General features: G+C 36.7%; 1 protein-coding gene across 2 annotated transcripts in view; it reads left to right on the top strand.

Moving 5' to 3' along the window:
• WDR49 (WD repeat domain 49) overlaps positions 1 to 22,649 on the top strand; it is a 174,344-nt gene that overhangs the window by 83,234 nt on the left and 68,461 nt on the right. Inside the window, exons 9-10 of one of the 2 annotated variants that reach the window (XM_030822787.1) lie at positions 11,469 to 11,633; positions 16,941 to 17,056. In XM_030822787.1, coding sequence (XP_030678647.1) covers positions 11,469 to 11,633; positions 16,941 to 17,056 — 281 coding nt within the window. Of the gene's footprint in view, positions 1 to 11,468; positions 11,634 to 16,940; positions 17,090 to 22,649 lie in introns of both variants that reach the window. The other variant, XM_030822786.1, reaches the window with a different exon arrangement.

Genomic DNA, 22,649 nt, shown 5'->3' with positions numbered 1-22,649 from the left:
CTTATCAAAATAACTTTTTTTGGTAATTGCATGCAAAATGTTACATGATTATTGTAAGAAATTAAAGCAATGCAGTAAAGCTCAAATACAAAACTATTGCTGATATCAACATATTCTAAACATCTTTCCCTGCATAGACTATTTTACATAAATAAGGCTCTGTAACATACTTTTTTATTCAATAATATGTTAGAATATATTTCCTTGCAGCTAAATGTAGAACTACTTTATCTTTTTTAAAAGGCAGCATAGTAGCCCGTTGTATATATGTATCGTAATTTACTGATCCATTTCCCTTGATGTAGACTTTACTATTATGATTTTTTAGATAAATACATTTATATTTATGGCTATATCTCTTTAGGGTAAATTCTTAGGAGTAAATTTCTAGGCTAAAGGATATGCACTATCAGATAATCTGATAAACAAATTGCCCCCTAGAATCTTACTTTTTTATCCCACTTCTAATCTCTAATATATTAATCACATACTTGGTTACATGAAGACATAGGTCAGATAGTGCTCACCTGGCCTATTCCAAGAGATCTCCTGAGATTCTCTGTGGGGTTTTCATACTCCAGAAGCATGCTGGCTTTGCAAATTTGAATACTAGACCCTCTTCACTTTATCTGGAGTGATGCTGTTTCTTGAGACTTGATTATTACACTATCTGCAAACTGCCAAATTATTTATTAAAAATGGGGGCTGGTCCAGGTCACAGCCATAGAGTGGTGCCCTTACCTTTGGTTGCTTCAAGATGAACTGACGAGCCAATATTTACCATCATTTTTTTTTTTTTTTTTTTGAGATGGAGTCTCGCTCTGTCACCCAGGCTAGAGTGAAGTGGTGCTATCTCGGCTCACTGCAACCTCTGCCTCCTGGGTTCCTGCCTCAACCTCCTGAGTAGCTGGGATTACAGGTGTGCACCACCACGCCTGGCTAATTTTCGCGTTTTTAGTAGAGACAGGGTTTCACCATGTTGGTCAGGCTGGTCTCGAACTCCTGACCTCGTGATCCACCCTCCTCGGCTTCCCAAAGTGCTGGCATTACAGGCGTGAGCCACTGCACCCGGCCTTATCATCATTTAATTGCAGCTTTTTGTTTCTTTACTGTGACACAATATAAAAATATATCAAAGGTAAACACTAAAAAAACTTTCTTGTTAAAAAATTCCATTATGTATACATGTATAGCATCTGTACAAAGTTATTATCTATGCCATCATATTGGAAATTTTTTAGTAAACTTTCCACTCTTAACCTTATTTACAATTTATAGTTACCTTATCTTAGATTATTGCAGTCCAAACAGCTCTATGTATACATATGCATATCCAAAATTTATAATAAACATGTTGCCTTCCATTATTGAAAAAATGAGGGATGAGGTATAATTTTCTCATGATAGCATATCTTTTGTCCTCTTTTCTGCACATAATTTTTGGAAATTGAGGGTATTTGGGAACCCAAACAATTCAATTGATGTTTCCCTTGGTAATTGTAAAATTGGAGAAAAGAGGACAGGCTTAAGGGAAATTTATCTCCATCATACAAGACAGTCTACCTTTTTAGGGCTTACATTTAGTGCAAAATCCATGAGTTTCTTTTTTGAACAGAACTGGATTTACAAAATGAAAATTTTCTCCTTTCCTGCCTCTTTGCTGGGCACCAAGTGACATCCATTCTGTTAATACAGTTGTGGTTTTTTTTTTGTTTTTTTGTTTTTTTGCTAGCTTAAAGCTGTAATTGGTTGTATGTCAGTTCTGAGGCTGTGTGCTGTGGTCACTTGATGGAAACATAAGAAGTTCCTAGTTTTAGAGGTTATACTAAAACATACATGTACATGCACACATACATGTACGGACAGATACACATTTATTTAATGTGATTAGTTTGGAAGAAATAACATGTTTACATGTTGAAAAATTCAAAACAACAAAAAAGGTATGTGGCAAATATTTTCTTTCATCCCCCTGCCACTGCCTACTCAGTTTCCTTTCCTGTAGGCAACCAGTTTTACGACTTCCAAAAGCAATGTTTAAGGGCTATTCTACTCTTAAACAAGTGAATATATATTTTTCTTTATATAGACAGCTGATCCTTCAACATCACTGGTTTGAACTGCGAGGGGCCACTTGTATCTGATTTTTTTTTTTTTCGCTGTGTTGTCCAGGCTGGAGTGTAGTGGCATGATCATGGCTTACTGCAGCCTTGAACTCCTGGCCTCAGGTGACTCTCCTGCCTCAGCTTCCTGAGTAGCTGGGATTACAGGCATAGCCACTGTGCCCAGCTCCACATGGATTTTTAAAAATGAATATATTGGAACTTTTTTTGGATATTTGCAACAATTAAAAAAATACAGATAAATTGCCTAGAAATATGAAAAAATTAAGAAAATATTATACATAGAATGAATGCATAAAAGATATGTATACACTAGCCTATTTTATTAGTTAGTACAATAAAATCTACACAAATCTATTATAAAAAGTTAAAATTTATCAAAACTTACGTATCCAAACAGACTTGCAGTCAAGAGAAATGTAAACAAAAAGATAGAGTATTAAATCATAACTGTGTGAAATTAACTGTAGTACAGGCTGGGTGCAGTGGCTCACGCCTGTAATCCCAGCACTTTGGGAGGCCCAGGCGGGCGGATCACGAGGTCAGGAGTCCAAGACCAGCCTGGCCAACATGGTGAAACCTCGTCTCTATTAAAAATACAAAAAAATTAGCCAGGCGTGGTGGTGCGTGCCTGTAATCCCAGCTACTCGGGAGGCTGAGGCAGAGAATTGCTTGAACCTGGGAGCCAGAGGTTGCAGTGACCCAAGATAGCACCACTGCACTCCAGCCTGGGCAACAGAGCAAGACTGTCTCAAAAAAAAAAAAAATTAACTGTAGTACATACTGCACTACTGCAATGATTTCATAGTCACCCCCTGTTGCTGTTGTGGTGAGGTCAAGTATTGCATTTGTTTAAAATGCCATGTGATACTCATCTCCAAAGGAGCAGTTGCTCTCTACATTAAATTACCTGTCTCAGTAAAATGTGATCTCTCAGGCTGCTTGCATATTTCTCATCTTGTTTATTGCAGTACCATAAATTTTGAATAATACCATGGAACTCATAAGAAGTGCCACTAGGGATGCTGTAAGTACTACCAAGAAGCAGAGAAACCTCATGACATTGCAAGAAAAAGTTGAGTTGCTTGATATGTACCATAGGTGTAGGTCTGCAGCTGTGGTTGCTTGCCATTTCAATATAAATGAACCCAGCATTAGGACCACCATAAAAAAAGAAAAAGAAATTAATGAAACCATTGCTGTAGTTATACCAGCAGGTGCAAAAACCATATACTTTTTTTGTGAAATACCTTTTTACCTCATATTGAAAATACAGGTCTTATGTGAGTGCAGGTTGTTGTAAGAAAGGCATACCTATAGACTAATATGATTAGAGAATGAGAAGTTATTATACAATAGTTTAAAGCAAAAGAAAGGTGAAATATCTGAAGCTGGAGAATTTAATGCCAGCAAAGGATAGTTTGATAACTTTAGAAAAGAATTTGGTATAAAAAATATCAAAATAACAGGAGGAGCAGATTCTGCCAATCAAGAACCTGCAAATGAGTTCCCAGACACCATTAAGGAAATCATTGAGAAGAAAGGATTGCTGCCTGAACAAATTTTTAAGCAGATGAAAATGCCTTGTTCTGGAAAGAAAAATGCCACAAAGGATGTTTATTAATAAAGAAGAGAAGCAAGCATCAGGATTTAAGGCAGGAAGAGATAGGCCAATTCTGCTATTTTGTGCAAATGCAGCCAGGTTTATGATCAGGACAGCACTTGTCTATAAAGCTGCTAACCTCTGAGCCTAGAATGGAAAAGACGAACATCAGCTGCTATTCTTTTGGCTGTACAACATGAAGGCCTGGACAATGAGAATGCGTTTTCTGAACTGGTTCCTTCAGTACTTTGTCCTTGAAGTCAGGAAGCAGCTTACCAGTAAGAGACTGCTTTTTAAAGTCCTTTTGATATTAGACAATGCCCCTGGCCCCACAGAATCTCATGATTTCAACACTAAAGGCATCAAAGTGATCTACTTGCCCCTAAACACAACATCTCTAAATCAGCCTCTAGACAAGGGGGTCATGAGGACCTTTAAGGCTCGTTACACGTGGTACTGGTACTTTATGAAAAGGACCGTCAATGCTATGGAAAAGAATCAGAGTAGAGAGAACGTCCTGAAATCCTGGAAGGATCACACCATTGAAGATGCCATCATTGTTATAGAAAAAGTCATGAGAGCCCTCAAACCTGAAACAATAAATTCCTGCTGAAGAAAACTGTGTCCACATGTTGCACATGACTTCACAGGATCTACAACAGAGCCAATCAAGGAAATCATGAAAGAGACTGTGAACATGGCAAAAAAGGTGGGAATGGGGAGGAGGTGAAGGGTTTCAAGATACGGATTTTGGGGAAATTCAAGATGTGATAAACACTAAATCAGAGGAATGAACAGAAGATGACTTGATGAAGATCAGTGCTTTCAAACCAGTGACTGAGAAAGAAGACATAGAAGAAGCAGCGCCAGAACACAAATGGACGTTAGACAATAATGGACGTTAGACAATCTGGCAGAAGTGTTCTGATTATTCAAGACTGCTTTTGACTTATTTTATGGCTTAGACCTTTCTACAATATGGGCACTGAAACTAAAGCAGATATTGGAAGAGGGATTGGTACTGTTTGGAAACATTTTTAGAGAAAAGAAAAAGCAAAAAGAAAAAGCAAAAAGTCAGACAGAAATTACAATATATTTCTGTGAAGTTACACCAAGTGTGCCTGCTTCTCCTGACCTCCTGCCTCCCCTTCCACCTCCTCCACCTCTTTGGTCTCTGTCACCCCGAGACAGTAAGTCCAACCCTTCCTCTTCCTTCTCCTCAGCCTTCTCAATGTGAAGATGACAGGAATGAAGACCATTATGATAATTGACTTCCACTCAATAAATAGTAAGTATATTTTCTCTTTCTTATAATTTTCTTAATAATATTTTCTTTTCTCTAGCTTACTTTGTCGTAAGAATACAGTATGTAGTTCCTATAACATACAAAATGTGTGTTAATCAACTATTTATGTTATCAGTAAGGTTTCTGGTCAACGGTAGAATATGAGTACTTAAGTTTTTTTGGGATCGACATTATACATGAATTTTTAACTGTGTGGGAGGTAGGCATCTCTAAACCCTGTGTTGTTGCAGGGTAAACTTATTCTTTGGAATAGATATGTAATATTTAATAACTCAATATTTCAGAATATATATTATTTTATAGGCTTTTTTTTACAAAAATGAGAGCATTTTATATGTACAAACTGCTTTGTACATTGCTTTTATACGTAACAATACATCCTAAAGATAGTTTTATCTCATTACCTAAAGAGTATCCTTGTCCATTTTCACAGTTGCGTAGTATTTCATTGCATGCATATTCCAAACTTTGTTTAAGCATTTAGGTTGGTTCCAGCAGTTTCTGTTACAAATAACGTAGCAGTTTTTCACCTTGTGCTCAGAACTGCAATGATGAGAAAATATCTATAGGATAAATTCCTATAGTTTGAATTATTGGGGCAGAGAATATTTACATCTATAATCTTGACAAATATTGCCAAATGCTCTCCATAAAGCTACACTAAACCAGCATAGGAGAGGACCCTTTCCTCAGCCTCTCTCATCATCACAGTTGAGACATCAAAACAGTCTCAACTGTTTTCAGAAGTAGATTTTTAGAATAAGAGAATTGGTGGAGTTTTAGAGTCAGGCAGAGTTCTCAGTACTTTACACAGAGTGGGTGATTCAATTCCTCTAAGTTTCAGCTTCCTTCTCTATAAAATACTAATTATAATACATCCCTTGTAGAATTTTTGTTAAGAACAAATGATCTTATATACAAAGATACACGAAATAAAGCAAGGGTAAATGCTTAATTAATATTAGTGAAAAAGAGGGAAGTTTTTTTTTTTCTATTTTTAAAATTTTTCGCCTAGTTCTTATGGGAGTTTGGTAGTTTTGGAATGTTTTGAATCTCTGTGCACTGACTACAGGCAATGGCTCCTCCCTTCCCTCACACCGCTTAAGCCTTGCTGGCTTCCTTGCTATTCCCTGAATGGGCCAAGGACACTGTGCCTCAGGGCCTTTGCACTGCTGTTTCCTTTGCAGCCCTTTTCACCCAAGTTATCTGGTTGGCTTACTTCTTCATCTCAGTTCTGTCTTTCTACAAATGATTCCTCAGGGAGACCTTCCCAGATTCCCCAATTTTGCTTTTTTTTTCTGATCTTGTTGCCTCTGTCCCTGGACAAAATGCAAAAGCAGAACTTATTCACTGCTGGATCACCAGTGTCTAGATCTAGGGCCTTGCATATTACAGGTATTCAATACATTCAAATAATGAATTTGAAAGAGCAGATTACCAATTAATTTAAGAAGAGACAAAATCAAATAAGCAAGGTTTATAAATAAAGAATGGCTGCCCTAAAATATTTGAATAATTTGTACCTGTACTCTGAGATATCATCATTCTCTTCACCTCCCTATTCACTGAAATGTAACTTCTAGAGATTTTCTACAAAATGGAAATAAAGGAAGTAACCTGTTTTATATTATAGGACCATAAACAGCACTAACAAAAAAAATAATAAACAGCAATGGAATCAAATATCTCAACCATCTGTTAGCTCGTGGCATTTGCTGCTGTAATTTTTGATTCCTGTTTTTTTTCTTAGACCCAGGACTTGAAATGCACATAAAAGACAACTAAAGTGCCTACTGTTCTTGGAATAGCAATAAGACAATGAGGTGAAATGAATACAGCCTCACATGTCTTAGAATTGTCTGATTAGCTATGACAGCTTCAGATGAGAGAAACAAAAAGGAGACACATATTCCTAAACAGTTATTAACTGAAGTGCATGAGAGAGAGACTGTTCCCATCAGAACAACGATCTACTGAGGCGGCCCATGTGTCCTGGAGCGTGGTTGTTAGCACCATTTTCACCTTACAGACTGTCAGGGCCCCATCCTCATCAGCTGAGGTCTAGCCTGATAAGAGATAATCAGAAATAAACTGCAAACTTAAAGAGATTTGGTATCATTAAAATGTGGCATAGAAATATGACGCCAAGACTTATTCCTGGGCTTTATTGCTGATGAAAAGAACTTGCCAAAAATTGTTTCCGCTGTAGTGTAATGAATCCATTTTCTTCATCTGCCAAGTAATGTTAAATGCACTCCTCTTTCACTAAACTTTGAACGCCTTTTCCCCTGTATTGTTATTCTTGTATTGGTTAACCAATATTGTCATAGTGAGAGTAGATTCTGGTTAATACTGTTGGATGTTTGAGACATAGTCAGTTTCAACACATTGTTTTCCTGCAGACTGCACCGTGAGGCCGACTGCCATAAAATGAAATCAGACTGGCTGTATGCTGTTGCCATGACTGATTTAGATTTCATGAGAAATTGTTAAATGAGCAGAGAAAGGTGATGAAAACTGATGAATAGTATGTTGGGGCTCAGTCAGGTGGGCAGGGGAAAGAGTATAAAATGGCAAAAAGTGAACATTACTAATTCCTCATTGAATATCTACATTAGATAACAGCGGTGAATTAGATGCTTTGTAATGTGGGTAATGCCCACCCTGAACAGGTAATCAAGTCTTTTCTTTGAACATGGCTCTTTTATTTCTGTTGGGGAAATAAAAAATACCATCTTTTGGTACTGAGATGGCTAACATATAATAGCTGCTCAGAAAATGCTTTTTAGTACAGCTAGATCAGAAGAATAAGTTCTAGTGTTCTATAGCACTATAAGGTGACTATAGTTAACAACGACTTATTGTATATTTTCAAATAGCTAGAAGAGTGGATTTTGAATGTTTCAACATAAAGAAATAATAAATGTTTAAGGCGATGGATATGCTAATTACCCTGTTTGATCATTATACATTGTGTACATGTATTGAAATATCACACGGTATCCCATATGTAGTTATTATGTGTCAATTTAAAATAATAAACACAAACAAATCAATCAATCCAAAAATGCTTTTTAATAGAAATAATAAAATCCTTCACAATCTTTAACCTTTTCTTAAAAGACTACTATCAAAATTTTCACACAAGCTTGGAAAATTATACTTTCATGATTTTATCTTTAGTGAATGTAATCCAACTTCCTAAGCACTTCTGTGAGAAATTCACAAGTATAATTCAAAATTTCAATGTGCATCTAAAATCAGGTTTCTTTTTTTTTTTTTTTTTTTTTATTCAGAGTCTCGCTCTGTCGCCCAGGCTGGAGTGCAGTGGCGCGATCTTGGCTCACTGCAAGCTCTGCCTCCCGGGTTCACGCCATTCTCCTGCCTCAGCCTCCCTAGTAGCTGGGACTACAGGTGCCCGCCACCATGCCTGGCTAATTTTTTGTATTTTTAGTAGAGACGGGGTTTCACCGTGGTCTCTATCTCCTGACCTCGTGATCTGCCCGCCTCGGCCTCTCAAAGTGCTGGGATTACAAGCGTGAGCCACCGTGCCTGGCCCTAAAATCAGGTTTCTAAAATGTAATTGTCTACATTCACTGTCATAGTTGGAGGAAAGCAAGATACTATTTTTCTTAAATTGATTTGAATATGCACAGTGATACAAGCCTAAGTAAGAGGTCAGGCAAATAAAGCTTAGATAGAATAGTAACACTACGTAACTTTCATGGCTTATTTATGGCTATGCCATGCACTGTGGTAAATGCTTTAAAAATATTAGTTTGTTTAAACATCGTAATAATGGTTTGAAGTAGTTACTATGAATATCTCTGGTTTACAGATGAGGAAGTTGAAGCGTAAAGGTAAGTAATGTGCTTGACCTTAATGTCCGAGGTAGAACAATAGTTAGTGAGGCAGCTGACATTCAAACTTAGGCATCCTGACTCCGGATCCAGTGCTCCTAACCACCGTGTATAGTGCACAAACACAATCAAATAGCAACACAGTTAATGACGTGGAATGATAATTAATGTGTTGTTACATTATTTCAAAGATTCAGATCATTTGGTCTTAGAAATTACACAGTAGTTTAACAATGGTAATTCAATATTTAAGGTACTTTTGATTTCACGGAGAGAAAATGTGTAGCATAAATACAGGTTTACTTCATTTAAGAAATTGTCTCATTGAAGTTGTAATTTCAGAAAAAAAGGGCTAAAAGGATCACATGCTCATCATTATCAGTTCTTTGTTGAGATACACATGTTGCTAAATCATGGCCCTTTCTTTCAATTGCTCACTCCTTTGTACCCCCAGAACTATTTTGTTAGGTGAGAATCTCTTACCTGGACTAGTCCAAAGCCTCCAAATGGTCTTCCCAAAACCCCAGTTTGTTCTCCACATTGCTGCAAGAAGTATCTTTACAAGCCAACTGACAAAAAAACACTGTATTACTCTTTTCCTTACTAAGAACAATAATAATGTTTTTAGCCTTTTGGATTAATCATTGGCCCCCAATGATAATTGATGAAAGCTGTGGGCCCTCTCCCAGTAAAACTGACTTTATAATTACTCAGTATTCTCTGGAGCTGCTTACCAGAGATTTCTAAAATTCCATCTTCAGCTTGCCTCCTCATTTGATATCCCACCATATTTGTCCCTTCAAGTACTCTGCACTCAGGCTCCATTAAACTTTGTATTGTTTCTCGTTCTTGGAATATTCTCCGAGTACTTTTCTAAGTGAACTGTTAGTTATCTGGTATACTGTGCGGGAATAGAGGAAGACCTTATGATGTGGCTATGTCTAGGATTCAAACCTGTAAGTTTGGGGACATTATTAGCTGATTACAAACTCTATTTCATCATTGGTAAAATAATGGTGGTAACATTATTTCACAGAGTTTTCATGAAGATCAAATGAGATAACAAGTGAAAGGGTTTGGGGTACACCTCATAATAAATACATGTCTCCATCTGCAATCCCAAACCAGTTATCACCTTCTCTGTGAATCCTGACTTGCCCCTTGCTCCTCCACTCCCTAACCCAATCCCCCACTCCAGCAAGTGGATTTCAGGTTTTCCACTCTGTACTCCCACAGCACCCAAAGGTGATTCCTCTAAACTTGAAACATTGTTTAGCATTTATCTGTTTCTTGTCTGTTTATTCATCTAGACCAGCAGGTCATAGGACAGGCTGTAAATTTAAATCACCTGTGATGCTCTTTAAAAATCCATTTCCTTGGCCAATTGAATCAGAGTTTCTGGTCTGGTATGCAGTGATGCTTTTTAAAGTTCCCCAGGTGGTTTTAATGTACAGGTGTAGACCATAGACAATAGACTCCTTGAGAGCAGGATTTTGCCAGTGAAGTTCCATTGCCATTATGCAGCCTGGATGTTATGCAAGTGGCTGTAGAATGAATGAATGAATGAATGAATGAATGAATGAATGAATGCATGATGGCCAGTCCTGAATATACATTTGATAAACTTCAACCCATTTGATTATGAAAATGCAGCATTTAAATTTAACATATTATTAATACATTTACATTTATACAATGGTAATCAATACCTAAACAGAAAAAGAAATGCTTTAAGCTTTCTTAAAATCTACATATTGCTTTAGAGAACTTCCTACCTATGCATTTATGTGCTTATTATTTTTCTTTCATTATTTTGGTTTCCAAAGTCATATTAGCTAGGTGGTTTTAACCTATGAATCTCTTAAATATCTTGAGCTGAAATTAGCAGTCCCCTTGCCACTATAAAATTTCTCATTTTTGAACTGCTGTATATAATCCTTTCCCTTCTAGCATTTGTCTTGTTGCCTTCCTCTCAAAGTGTGCATGTAGATTTATATTTAACCTGTGCTCTTTTTTTTTAGTAACCTATCAATAATTGTGTTTAGCTATAAAAATATACACAGTAGTTTGGGAGAAAAGAAAGCAAAGGACTAATGGCATTAAAAGCACAGCTCTAGTAATTTGTTGAAATTAACATTTTCCATAATGGCTGGTAGAGCTTCTTTTCTGAATGCTAAATGAAAGCTGCTATATTATAAAATGTTTCTTTTCATATAGTAAATAGTGTCAGAGCACCATGACTAGTAAAATCAGCTTTCTCATCTAAATGGGAAAGATTCGTAAGTTTATTTTCAGAATTTGATTTCGGAATGGCCTCTAGACACTAAAGCTGAATGGTGAGTAAGGAAAGCAGATTCCTATCTTCTCTGATAAAGAGGATCACGACTTCATTACCTCAGGTCTAGTCGAAATTGAAATGTTATCAGCTTAATAGAAAGAAAGTCCATTACAAAAATGTCTCTGACTGTTGGGGGATCTTTGGACTAGAAATGCACAGGCTGGATATCTTTATTGAAATATAAAATGGTTGATTCTGAGACTATATTTAATTTCTTTAAAATGTTATTTTCTCTTAGGTAATCAGCTCTGATACAGGGTCTACTGTTTCCTTCTGGATGATAGACACTGGGCAGAAAATCAAACAGTTTACTGGTTGCCATGGCAACGCAGAAATCAGCACTATGGCCCTTGATGCAAATGAGACTCGGCTTTTGACTGGCAGCACAGATGGGACTGTAAAGGTGCGAACACAATGATGCTTTTCTATCCAGATATGAGGAGACTAAAATACTATGCCAGAAGACATGGCTATAGATATTCTCATTTTTGCCTTTTTGGTATTGCAAGAAGAGAAATGAGACACGGTAAGAGTGAAATAACTCCAACCATCTAATAACAAAGCTGCTAGAAAAATAAACCTCTGTGGAAAAATGAATAAATAATTTTTCTGAATAAATTATTCAGAATGAAAATATAACTTGGCTTACTCATTTCAGAAAGCCCCTTTTTCAGTGTAGTGAATAGGGACTACTTTGGGGTATACAATGCCTGGATAATTTCATGTGCTTTGGCTAATGTCTCTAGTTTTCTTTTTGAAAGTTGATTAAATGAGAAATCAGGAACACTTAACTAAACTTTAAAAAATGGCATAGATGCAAATTTTTCAAGAAATAAATATTTAAAAGTAAACCTATTTTGTAATTTTAATTTTTGTTATGTGAAATTCAGACAGTAGAAAGAATAATCATAATCTTATCCATTCTAAACTTACATGATTTTATATTTCTAAGTTTCTTATTCTATAATTATCATATATTTCTTCTGGGAGGAAGGTGCTAATTTCCTTTGCAAAATGGTCAACTTTTCATGAAAAACTAGGTACTTGATATCTGAAGTCATGCCCACCAGTGAATCTTCTCTGCTCCCCTCAGATCCCAAGAGTAATGAGTCTTTGATTGGAAATGACTTGTGCCATTTTAAGGCAATAGAAGGTAATTCCCTGAATAAACTTTGAATGTTTCTCAAACCTGCTATAACTGGGCATTAGACTACTTTCCATGGCGTAGTGTATGATACACTCAGTTAAGCTGTAGGGGAGAGTGATGAAAAGCTACCTGGATATGTAGGTAGAACATCCTAGAAGTTTAGGTATTCAGGGAGATTACAAGCTGGCAGTCATTACTGTGAGGAAGGTGCTATGGTGGGTTGAAAAGGGAATCTCTGGAAATCAGTAGAAGTTGGCCTATGAAAAGGTTAATGGAATGAGGTATGGACTGGAGATTTGGGTTTAAGTAAAGTAATCTAGTTTACAGGAGAGCTGATAAGATGTGTGAAGGTACCAGGACAACCATAATCCCAATAATTGAGGTGAAATAAAAGAGAAATAACTGGACCTGGAGTATTAGACAGTGATTCAGGCAAATAGGAAAAGCCAGTATCTCACTTACCAGTCCTGGGGTGTGAGAATGCACTGAACATTGGAGTGAACAGATTAGGTTCTATTTACCTCTATCTTGGAAAGTAACTGGGTATAGAATCTAGGGTGAGGCTTACCTTGTAGATGCTGCTAAAATATTCCCAGCTAAGGGACTTAGTAGGACCTGGGGACATTCAGATCTTTGCAATAACTACTTGTGGAAATTATTTAAGGTGGACTTGGTAAGAGCCATGTTTAGAGGAAAACATAGTGACATGGATGAAGAGTATGTGTGTACCTCAAGTCTCAACTGGAGCTTTGACAACTTAGAAGTTAATGTGAATTTAGTAGTATAATAACTGCTTCTGAAGGTGCATTTATATTTATCACAAGAGCACAACAGAATTCTGAAGTCTGGCAACTTCTGTGTAGGACACAGAAATCAGGGTTGAGTTGCTCTGACCATATTCTATGAAGAAACAAGAATAAATGACATTTTCCAATCTAATTTATAAATTTAGAATCCAAATTCAGTACCTACATAATCAAAGACTTAAAATTATTATCTTATTCATTATGGCTTTGAACGGTCTATTTTTAAATTAATTAATGTTTTGAATAATTAATGTGTGCATAAAATAAAATTTTTGAAATATAAAATGGATATATAGTGAAAATATATCATCCCTGTTTCCAGCTCCTTCTCTGAGGCTACCACTGTTACTGTTTTCTTGTGCACCTTTCTAGCCACAGGCACCATTTGTTTGTTTATTTTCATTCAGTCATTCTTGTTTGTTTGTTTTTAGAGACAGGGTCTCACTATGTTTCCTGAGTTGGTTTCAAACTCCTAGGTTCAAATGATCCTACTGCCTCAGACTCCTCCTGAGTAGCTGGGATTACAAACACGTGCCACTGTGCCTGGCCATTTGTTTCTTGATGGCAGCCTACTATATACATGTTATTCTGCATTTGCATTTTTCTGTCTTGGATATTGACTCATATAAATGGATACAATAATAATAATGTTAGCTAATATTTATTCCATACTTACTATGAACCAGGCACTATTCTAAGCATTTCACACACACATACACACACACATAAATTGTATATCTATAAGGTTGGTACTCTTATCTTGATTTTTTTTTGTTTTTTTTTTTTGAGACAGAGTCTCGCTCTGTCGCTCAGGCTGCAGTGCGGTGGCACGATCTCAGCTCACTGCAAGCTCTGCCTCCCGGGTTCACGCCATTCTCCTGCCTCAGCCTCTCCAGCAGCTGGGACTACAGGCGCCCACCACCACGCCCAGCTAATTTTTTGTATTTTTAGTAGGGGAAACTGAAGCCCGAAGAGTTAAGGAAACTTGCTCAAGCTTCCATAGGCGGTTGAGTTTTGGCAGAGACTAGGAAAATGGAGATGACTCATTCTTCTTTATGGCTACATTATATGCTACTGCATAGATAGTCCTTATTCTGATTGTTCAATTTCTTACTTACTAGTAAGCAATTGCATTGATTCAAATCTTTTGCTTTCTAACAATGCTGCAAGAATATGCTTGAAAATATGTCATTTTACATATATGAATGTATCTGTGGATGATTTTCTAGAAGCTGAATTTTTAAGCCCAATTTTAAGCCAATTTTTAATCATCTGTGGGATGACTTTCTAGAAGCTAAATTTTTAAAGGGTATATGCCTTTTAATAATAATTATTATTTTTTGAGACAGAGTCTTGCTCTGTTGCCCAGGCTAGAGTGCAGTGGGATGATCCTGTCTCACTGCAACCGCTGCCTCTCAGGTTAAAGTGATTCTCCTCTCTTAGCCTTCCGAGTAGCTGGGATTACAAGTGTGCGCCTCCATGCTCGGCTAATTTTTTTTTTTTTTTTTTTTTTTTTTTTTTTGAGATGGAGTCTCACTCTGTCACTCAGGCTGGAGTGCAGTGGCACGATCTCAGCTCACTGCAACCTCCATATTCTGAGTTCAAGCTATTCTCCTGCTTCAGCCTCCCAAGTAGTTGGGACTACAGGTGCGTGCCACCATGCCTGGCTAATTTTTGTATTTTTAGTAGAGATGGTGTTTCACCATATTGCCCAGGCTGGTCTCAAACTCCTGACCTTGTGATCCTCCCGCCTAAGCCTCCCAAAGTGTTGGGATTACAGGCATGAGCCACTGCATCTGGCCCCACCTAATTTTTGTAATTTTAGTGGAGATAGGATTTCACCATGTTGGCCAGGCTGGTCTCAAACTCCTGACCTCAGGTGATCTGCCTGCCTCAGCCTCCCTAAAAGCTGTGATTACAGGCATGAGCCATGGTGCCTGGCCTGCATTTTAATTTCGATAGCGCCAATGTGACCTCTGTGCATGATGTGCCAACAAGGTTTCATAGTAGGGGTTAGTTTTAACTGCTACTAATCTAATGATGCTCTCTCTTAAAGTATGCCTATTGGGCTTAAGTTTTCACTCCACTGTCTGAGTAGGTAAACCAGAACTGCTTGTGCCCTCTTGAGGACTGGGTCTGGCACCCACCATCAACAGGAGGTTTTATCAGTAGAGGATGAGAAATCTAGTGATGACTGTTTCAGGTTCTGTATCAGCTGTTTAATCCTCCAAGCATCCCTGAGGAGTAAAGTTCCTGTGTCACAGATAAGGAAGCAGAAATTTAGACATAGTGAAAACTTCAGGATGTCAACAGATTCCAGAATGGTTTTCTTCATGATTTTATATTGTCTCTCCATTTAGAATACATATTAACTTACAGTATTTGAAGAACTATTATTAGAATAGATTGATAGAGTTACAAATAGAGTCATGAACTGTCTAGCAACATCAGTTAACAACAGACTGCATATACGATGGTGGTCCCTTAAGATTATAATACCATATTTCTACTGTATCTTTTCTATGTTTAGATACACAAATACTTGCCATTGTATTACAATTGTTGACAGTATTCAGTACAGTAACATGCCGTGCAGTTTTGTAGCCTAGGAGCAATAGGCTATACCATATAGTCTAGGTGTGTAGTAGACTCTATCATTTAGGTTTGTATAAGTACACTGTATGATATTGGCACAATGGTAAAATCACCCAATGATGCATTTCTCAGAATGTATCCTGTTAAGTGATGCGTGACTTTATATAGGAAAAAAAGTCAGTTTCTCCTACCATCACGCTGAATACAATACACACCTCTGGTCACCAAAATGTGTGTAGAGATTTTTCCCACACACCAATTCTGTGGTAGATTTTCCAGAGGACACCAGTTGGGTGTCCTCCAGTTCAATTCTATTCTGACACTATGTACTTGGAGATAGAGTCAGATCCTGTAGGTTGAGGGCTCAGTCCCACAAGTCTGCTTCTTCCTTTAGATGCCAGTCACAAGCACATGTTGTAACTTGTGCTTCTGACTGACGGGCTGTAAATCAGCATTGTTGTGACCCTCTCCTTGCATCTGATTAATTTGCTAGAGTGGCTTACAGAACTCAAGGAAACACTTGACTTACTTGTATTCATTAATTATAAATGATATTACAAAGGATACAGATGAACAGACAGATGGAAGAGATGCATAATGCAAGGCATGTGGACACAGCCCTTCCGTACTGGGCTTTTCACCCACCAGCAACCTCCACATATGTTCAGCTGTCTAGAATCTCTTCAACTCCCATACTTTTGGGTTTTTATGGAGGCTGCATTACACAGGGATGATTGATGAGCCCATCTCCATCACTGACCACTGGAGATGGGCTCAACTTTAAACTTCTCTGCTCCCTAGGGATTTCGGGGTGGGGCTGAAATTTCCACCTTCTAATTATGCCTTGGCGTTTCTTGAGACCGGCCCCCACCCTGAAGCTATTTAGGGGTCCCCAGCCTGGGGTCATGTCATTAGCATACTAAATACTATCTTATCATTAGAGAAAGAGTCTGAGGGTTTTAAAAGTTATTGTGCTGAGAAATGGGGATGAAGACCAAGTAGATATTTCACAATATTATGAGAATAATACAGTGGCAAAATTCAATGATGAGTTGATTTTCTTTAATGATTACATATCCTAAATGAATTAATCCTGGTTCAGAATATCAACACAAAAGTTTACCTTCCTGTCTCAAAGGTGGTTTTAATTTTTCTCTTAAAGATATGGGACTTCAATGGATATTGTTACCATACACTAAATGTTGGGCAAGATGGAACTGTGGATATTTCACAAATCCTCATTCTTCAGAAGACAATACTGGTTACAGGCTGGGAGAGGTATGATTATGCCTCATGGAAAACTATAGGAAGGTAAAAAGGAGAATGTTTTTATTTTAATTGAAATCTAAAAGAAAAAAGAACATAAAAATCTTGGTTGACTCTGTGTCATTAAAACTTGCTGGTGACTTAGGTGAGTGATACCCTAGTTGGAATTGACTGAATGCTTAGTGAATAAAATATTAGAAGACTGCATAACTTGAGTGGCTTTGAGAATTGTTAGGTTTTCTTCTGGCTTTGGAAATTTTTCTTTCTTTAACCATTTCAGATGGGGATGTATTACCACTTCCTAGGTTCCAAAAGTTTCCCAAATTTTATAGTCAATAAATTCTTAACTTGTAAATTACATTCCTTCAACTGTAAAGGAAACTCATTACTTCTTTTCTCGGGACTTATTTTCAATTGCAACACCAGAGGGAAATAGCCAAATGAGTCCTGTGATAGCTCCTCCTTTCTATCAGTGCAGATAAGGGCTTTTCAAAAGGCACTTACTCTTCTCGAGGAGCATTTCTTCCATTTCATTGAAAGGAAAATTACTTTTCTTTTATTTTTTCTCCCTGACAGAACTGAGGATCATAAACAGTTCTGTGGCACCATATAAGCAGTAGGAAAATTAAAGTGTGATACGTTTTGAAAATATATTATCCATTAATTCATCAGTTTACAAAATATTGCTCTAATAGGTAATCATCCAACGTTATTCACTATAGAATTATGACCTTAATGCTTTGAAGCTCGGATTAAATCAGACTTTATACCTAGAAAACCAGCAGTATATATTTGGGGATTTTTATCAATCACAGGGAAGAGTTTTTTCTAACGCAAATGTGCAAATGCAGACCAGCAAACATAGTGCCACACACTGCCTTATTTTTAGGAGTAATTTGACAATAAGAAAGTAAGTATAGCCAGATTATTCTACTTGTTATTAAGAGCTAATTCAATCATCCTCATCTGAGAAGGACAAGACTTCTTCACATCTCTGAAAGGATTCATGATCCATTATCAACCCACAACCACTCCACAGTATATGATCTAATGATCTCTATAATTAGAAAATGGCAATGAATAAGTTTAGCTCTCTACCATGTGCGGTGTCCAGCTGATCCAATTTAAGTTTTAAACATAACAAGAAGAAATTTTTTAAAATAATCAATTCAAGTCAAAACTTGGCAATGCCATTTCCTTAATTTATTTTTAGATATCCATAGTTAGGAATTAGCATCAACTGTCAGATTTTTTTGATTGCTTACAAGGGAAAATTGGAAAGATTAGATGTAGAGTCACCTAAAAGTGGTTTAAAGGAACATCTATTATTCTATCTATGTTGGTGGGTGGTACTTTCTATAATTTGGGGCAGAAGCTTTGGAAAACCTGGTATGAGAGTAGGAAAAATTATCACTTTTTCCATCTTCCTTCATCTTTTCCATTATCCTCAAGGTTGTCAGGACTTGGACACCTTAGTTGAAATTGAAAATTGAATTAATACATTCTGTTATATTATTTCACTTTTATATTGCTGAATTTAAAAATTATATATTCTAAATTAGAGGCTTTATGTTAAGATAGATTTTACAGGATCTAAGACAGGATTCTTTTTACCAGGGGGCATTTAACAAAAGAGGCAAGAGGGCAGGAAACTGTTCAGTTATAGTTAGAGGAAGATGGACCATTAAGCCAACTCCTTAATAGTTTAGTGATTAGAGAAGAAATAACTGGAAGATTGACAGTCGTCTTATTAAGCTTTCTTCAATACCTTGTTTTAGAGTCTATTAGATTAAGTTGTAACTTTTACTTCAGATTTTATCCAAATGCAGAGATTGGTTCAATAATTATGTGCAGGATGGAAAGGTGATTACACTTTTTGAGTAAAGTACTTAAATATGCCGCCTGATTTATTTTATTTACAGTGCTGTGTAGCATTAGCCACTTTATACACATTATCTAATTTAATCCTTAGCATCATCTTGGAAGGTAGGCAATATTTTATAGGTCCCTCAAATATCTGTCTTCAGGTCTTATCTCTCTAAGCTCAGTCATCCATTTGCTTGCTGTATGAGTCTGACTGCAATCTCAAATTCAACATGTTCTCAACTGAAATAATTATTTATCTCCTTTCCAAAACGTGCTTTTTCTCTTTTATTTGGAACTTTAATTAATTGCCAGAGACCCAGTCATCCACTCTGGTTCTCCCTCTTCACACACGACAAAGAAGTCACTAAGTCATATCTGTCTTATGCCCTAAACATTTCTTAAGCCTGCTCCTATAAATTGTACAACGGTATTAGTATAATTCAGAGTATAATTTCCACTTGGATGAATGCCACAGCCTTCTAACTTGTCCTTTGTCCTCCTAATGCCCACCTCTCACTTCTTAAATAGATTCTGCTCACTTTAGCTACAGGGATTTCTTTCTCCAATGAATTCTATGTTATGTCCTTGCTTAAAACCTTTCAGAGTGTCTACAAAATAAATCTAAGCCCTTTCTGACCTGGACCTATTCTTTCATTTTCTAGTTTCATTTTCTCCCATTTTCTGTATATTCTAAACTCTATCAAATAGCAGCTTGCTTAGGGTGTTCACATACAAACCATACTGTTTTACACCCTTATGCCTTTATTCTCTCCTCTTATCTAGAAATCCCTCTGAAACTTTTTTTCATTTGGCTAACATTTATTCCTGTTTGAAGACTCGTTCAGATATCTTCTCTGCCAGGACATTTCTCTTAACTCTCAGTATAGAAGACAAAATGTCCCCATTTTGTCTTTGTGCTCTCTAGTTTCTTGCATTTTCTTTAATAGGGATATTTGTGTATGTGTGCATTCCTGGAGCTTACTAGATACTTGGTGATATTTGTTGAGTGACTTAATAAATGTTAGTTGAATAGACAGGGAAACTAAGGATTAGAGAGATTAATTACTCACAGTCACATTCCTAGTGAGAGGCAAGCAGCACAGGTACGAAAATCTATTATATTCTCTCTTCACAATGAATCAAAAGTCTAAGTATTAGCAACCCTTTTTTACAAGGGAGGCTACCGAAGCTTGAAGAGGTTGGGTAGCTCGGCCAAGGTGACAGTAGGCCGCTGAGTTAGAATTCTGTGCCAAAGTCAACACTCTTTCTACCACTCCTGGGTAGGACTGATTGCAAATGGAGTCATCACACCATAAGACAGCAATTATACATTTTAAATCAAATGATTAATTGAACATTTTGTCATTTTAATTGAAGCTAATGAGTCAGTACATATGAAGAAACACACAAAAAAGCATGTGTTAGCAACTTAACAACAACTCAGATATATAGCTTACTCTCTTTTTTCTCCTTTCCTTCCCATATATATTTTTAAATTGCACCTAGGTTGAAAGTCCTGAGTTAGAAACTACAAGTAGGCTGAATGTAAAGAATCACAATTCCTGTTTCAAAGGCATCCACTTTTTTATGGATGGCAGGTCAATACATAGAAGGCAGAATATGGTAAATATGAATGTTTGGGTCTAAGCAAAATGAACTAGAGAGCACATGTTAGCTATTTAGGAATACAGTCATTCATATCTAGAGAATTTTTCTGTCAGTAAAAAGAAGTCCCAAATTTAGAACCATAGAAATGTGTTTCTCATTATTTTAAGCAAAATATACTTAGAAACTAAGTTGTGAGTTGGCATAGAGTCAATTCAAAAATACCTGGTTGAATCTGTGGCCATATTTATGTTGCTAAAATTAAATGACTAGATAATCAGTTAACTTTGCATTTGTTCAAAGTAGGCATATAATATGTATAGTTCTAGTAAAATTAAATAAATTAAGAATTTAAGATTTTATCCTGCCTCCAAAATCTATGATTTTAAAATACATTTAAAGCTCTCTCTCTCTCAAATAAAAAAAAAAATCCTCTTAGTTTCCCTGATTTTAATTTTCTCTTTTCTATAAAGGAGAAATCTCTGTGTTTTTCCCTCTAGCTTTATTTAGGAATAATTGACAAATAAAAATTGCATATATTTACAGTATACAAGGTGATGTCTTGATATTTGTATACATCTTGAAATGATTAAATCAAACTAATTAACATATCCATCACCTTATATATTTATTGCTTTCTTTTGTGAGAAATTTGTTTATGAAGGTTTTATCTCCTTAAAAGTCTAGACATACACACATACTAAAAAGAGAATCTTTTGAGTGAACTCCCATTCACAATTGCTTCAAAGAGAATAAAATACCTAGGAATCCATCTTACAAGGGATGTGAAGGACCTCTTCAAGAAGAACTACAAACCACCGCTCAACAAAATAAAAGAGGACACCAACAAATGGAAGAACATTCCATGCTCATGGATAGGAAGAATCAATATTTTGAAAATGGCCATACTGCCCAAGGTAATTTATAGATTCAATGCCCTCCCCATCAAGCTACCAATGACTTTCTTCACAGAATTGGAAAAAACTACTTTAAAGTTCATATGGAACCAAAAAAGAGCCCGCATTGCCAAGACAATCCTAAGCAAAAAGAGCAAAGCTGGAGACATCACACTACCTGACTTCAAACTATACTACAAGGCTACAGTAACCAAAACAGCATGGTACTGGTACCAAAACAGAGATATAGACCAATGGGACAGAATAGAGCCCTCGGAAATAATACCACTCATCTACAACCATCTGACCTTTGACAAACCTGACAAAAACAAGCAATGGGGAAAGGATTCCCTATTTAATAAATGGTGTTGGGTAAACTGGCTAGCCATATGTAGAAAACTGAAATGGGATCCCTTCCTTACACCTTATACAAAAATTAATTCAAGATGGATTAAAGACTTACATGTTAGATCTAAAAGCATAAACATCCTAGAAGAAAACCTAGGCAATACCATTCAGGACATAGGCATGGGCAAGGACTTCATGACCAAAACCAAAAGCAATGGCAACAAAAGCCAAAATTGACAAATGGGATCTAATTAAACTAAAGAGCTTCTGCATAGCAAAAGAAACTACCATCAGAGTGAACAGACAACCTACAGAATGGGAGAAAATTTTTACAATCTACCCATATCCAGAATCTATGAAGAACTTAAACAAATTTACACGAAAAAATCAAATAACCCCATCAAAAAGTGGGCAAAGGATATGAACAGACACTTCTCAAAAGAAGACATTTATGCAGCCAACAGACACATGAAAAAATGCTCATCATCACTGGCCATCAGAGAAATGCAAATCAAAACCACAATGAGATACCATCTCACACCAGTTAGAATGGCTATCATTAAAAAGTCAGGAAACAACAGGTGCTGGAGAGGATGTGGAGAAATAGGATCACTTTTACACTGCTGGTGGGACTGTAAACTAGTTCAACCATTGTGGAAGACAGTGCGGCGATTCCTCAAGGATCTAGAACTAGAAATACCATTTGACCCAGCCATCCCATTACTGGGCATATACCCAGTGGATTATAAATCATGCTGCTATAAAGATACATGCACACGTATGTTTATTATGGCACTATTCACAATAGCAAAGACTTGGAACCAACCCAAATGTCCAACAACGATAGACTGGATTAAGAAAATGTGGCAGATATACACCATGGAATACTA

The sequence above is a fragment of the Nomascus leucogenys genome, chromosome 11 (assembly GCF_006542625.1).
Source record: "Nomascus leucogenys isolate Asia chromosome 11, Asia_NLE_v1, whole genome shotgun sequence".
NCBI lineage: Eukaryota > Metazoa > Chordata > Mammalia > Primates > Hylobatidae > Nomascus > Nomascus leucogenys.
This window is presented reverse-complemented; position numbering and strand designations above follow the sequence as displayed.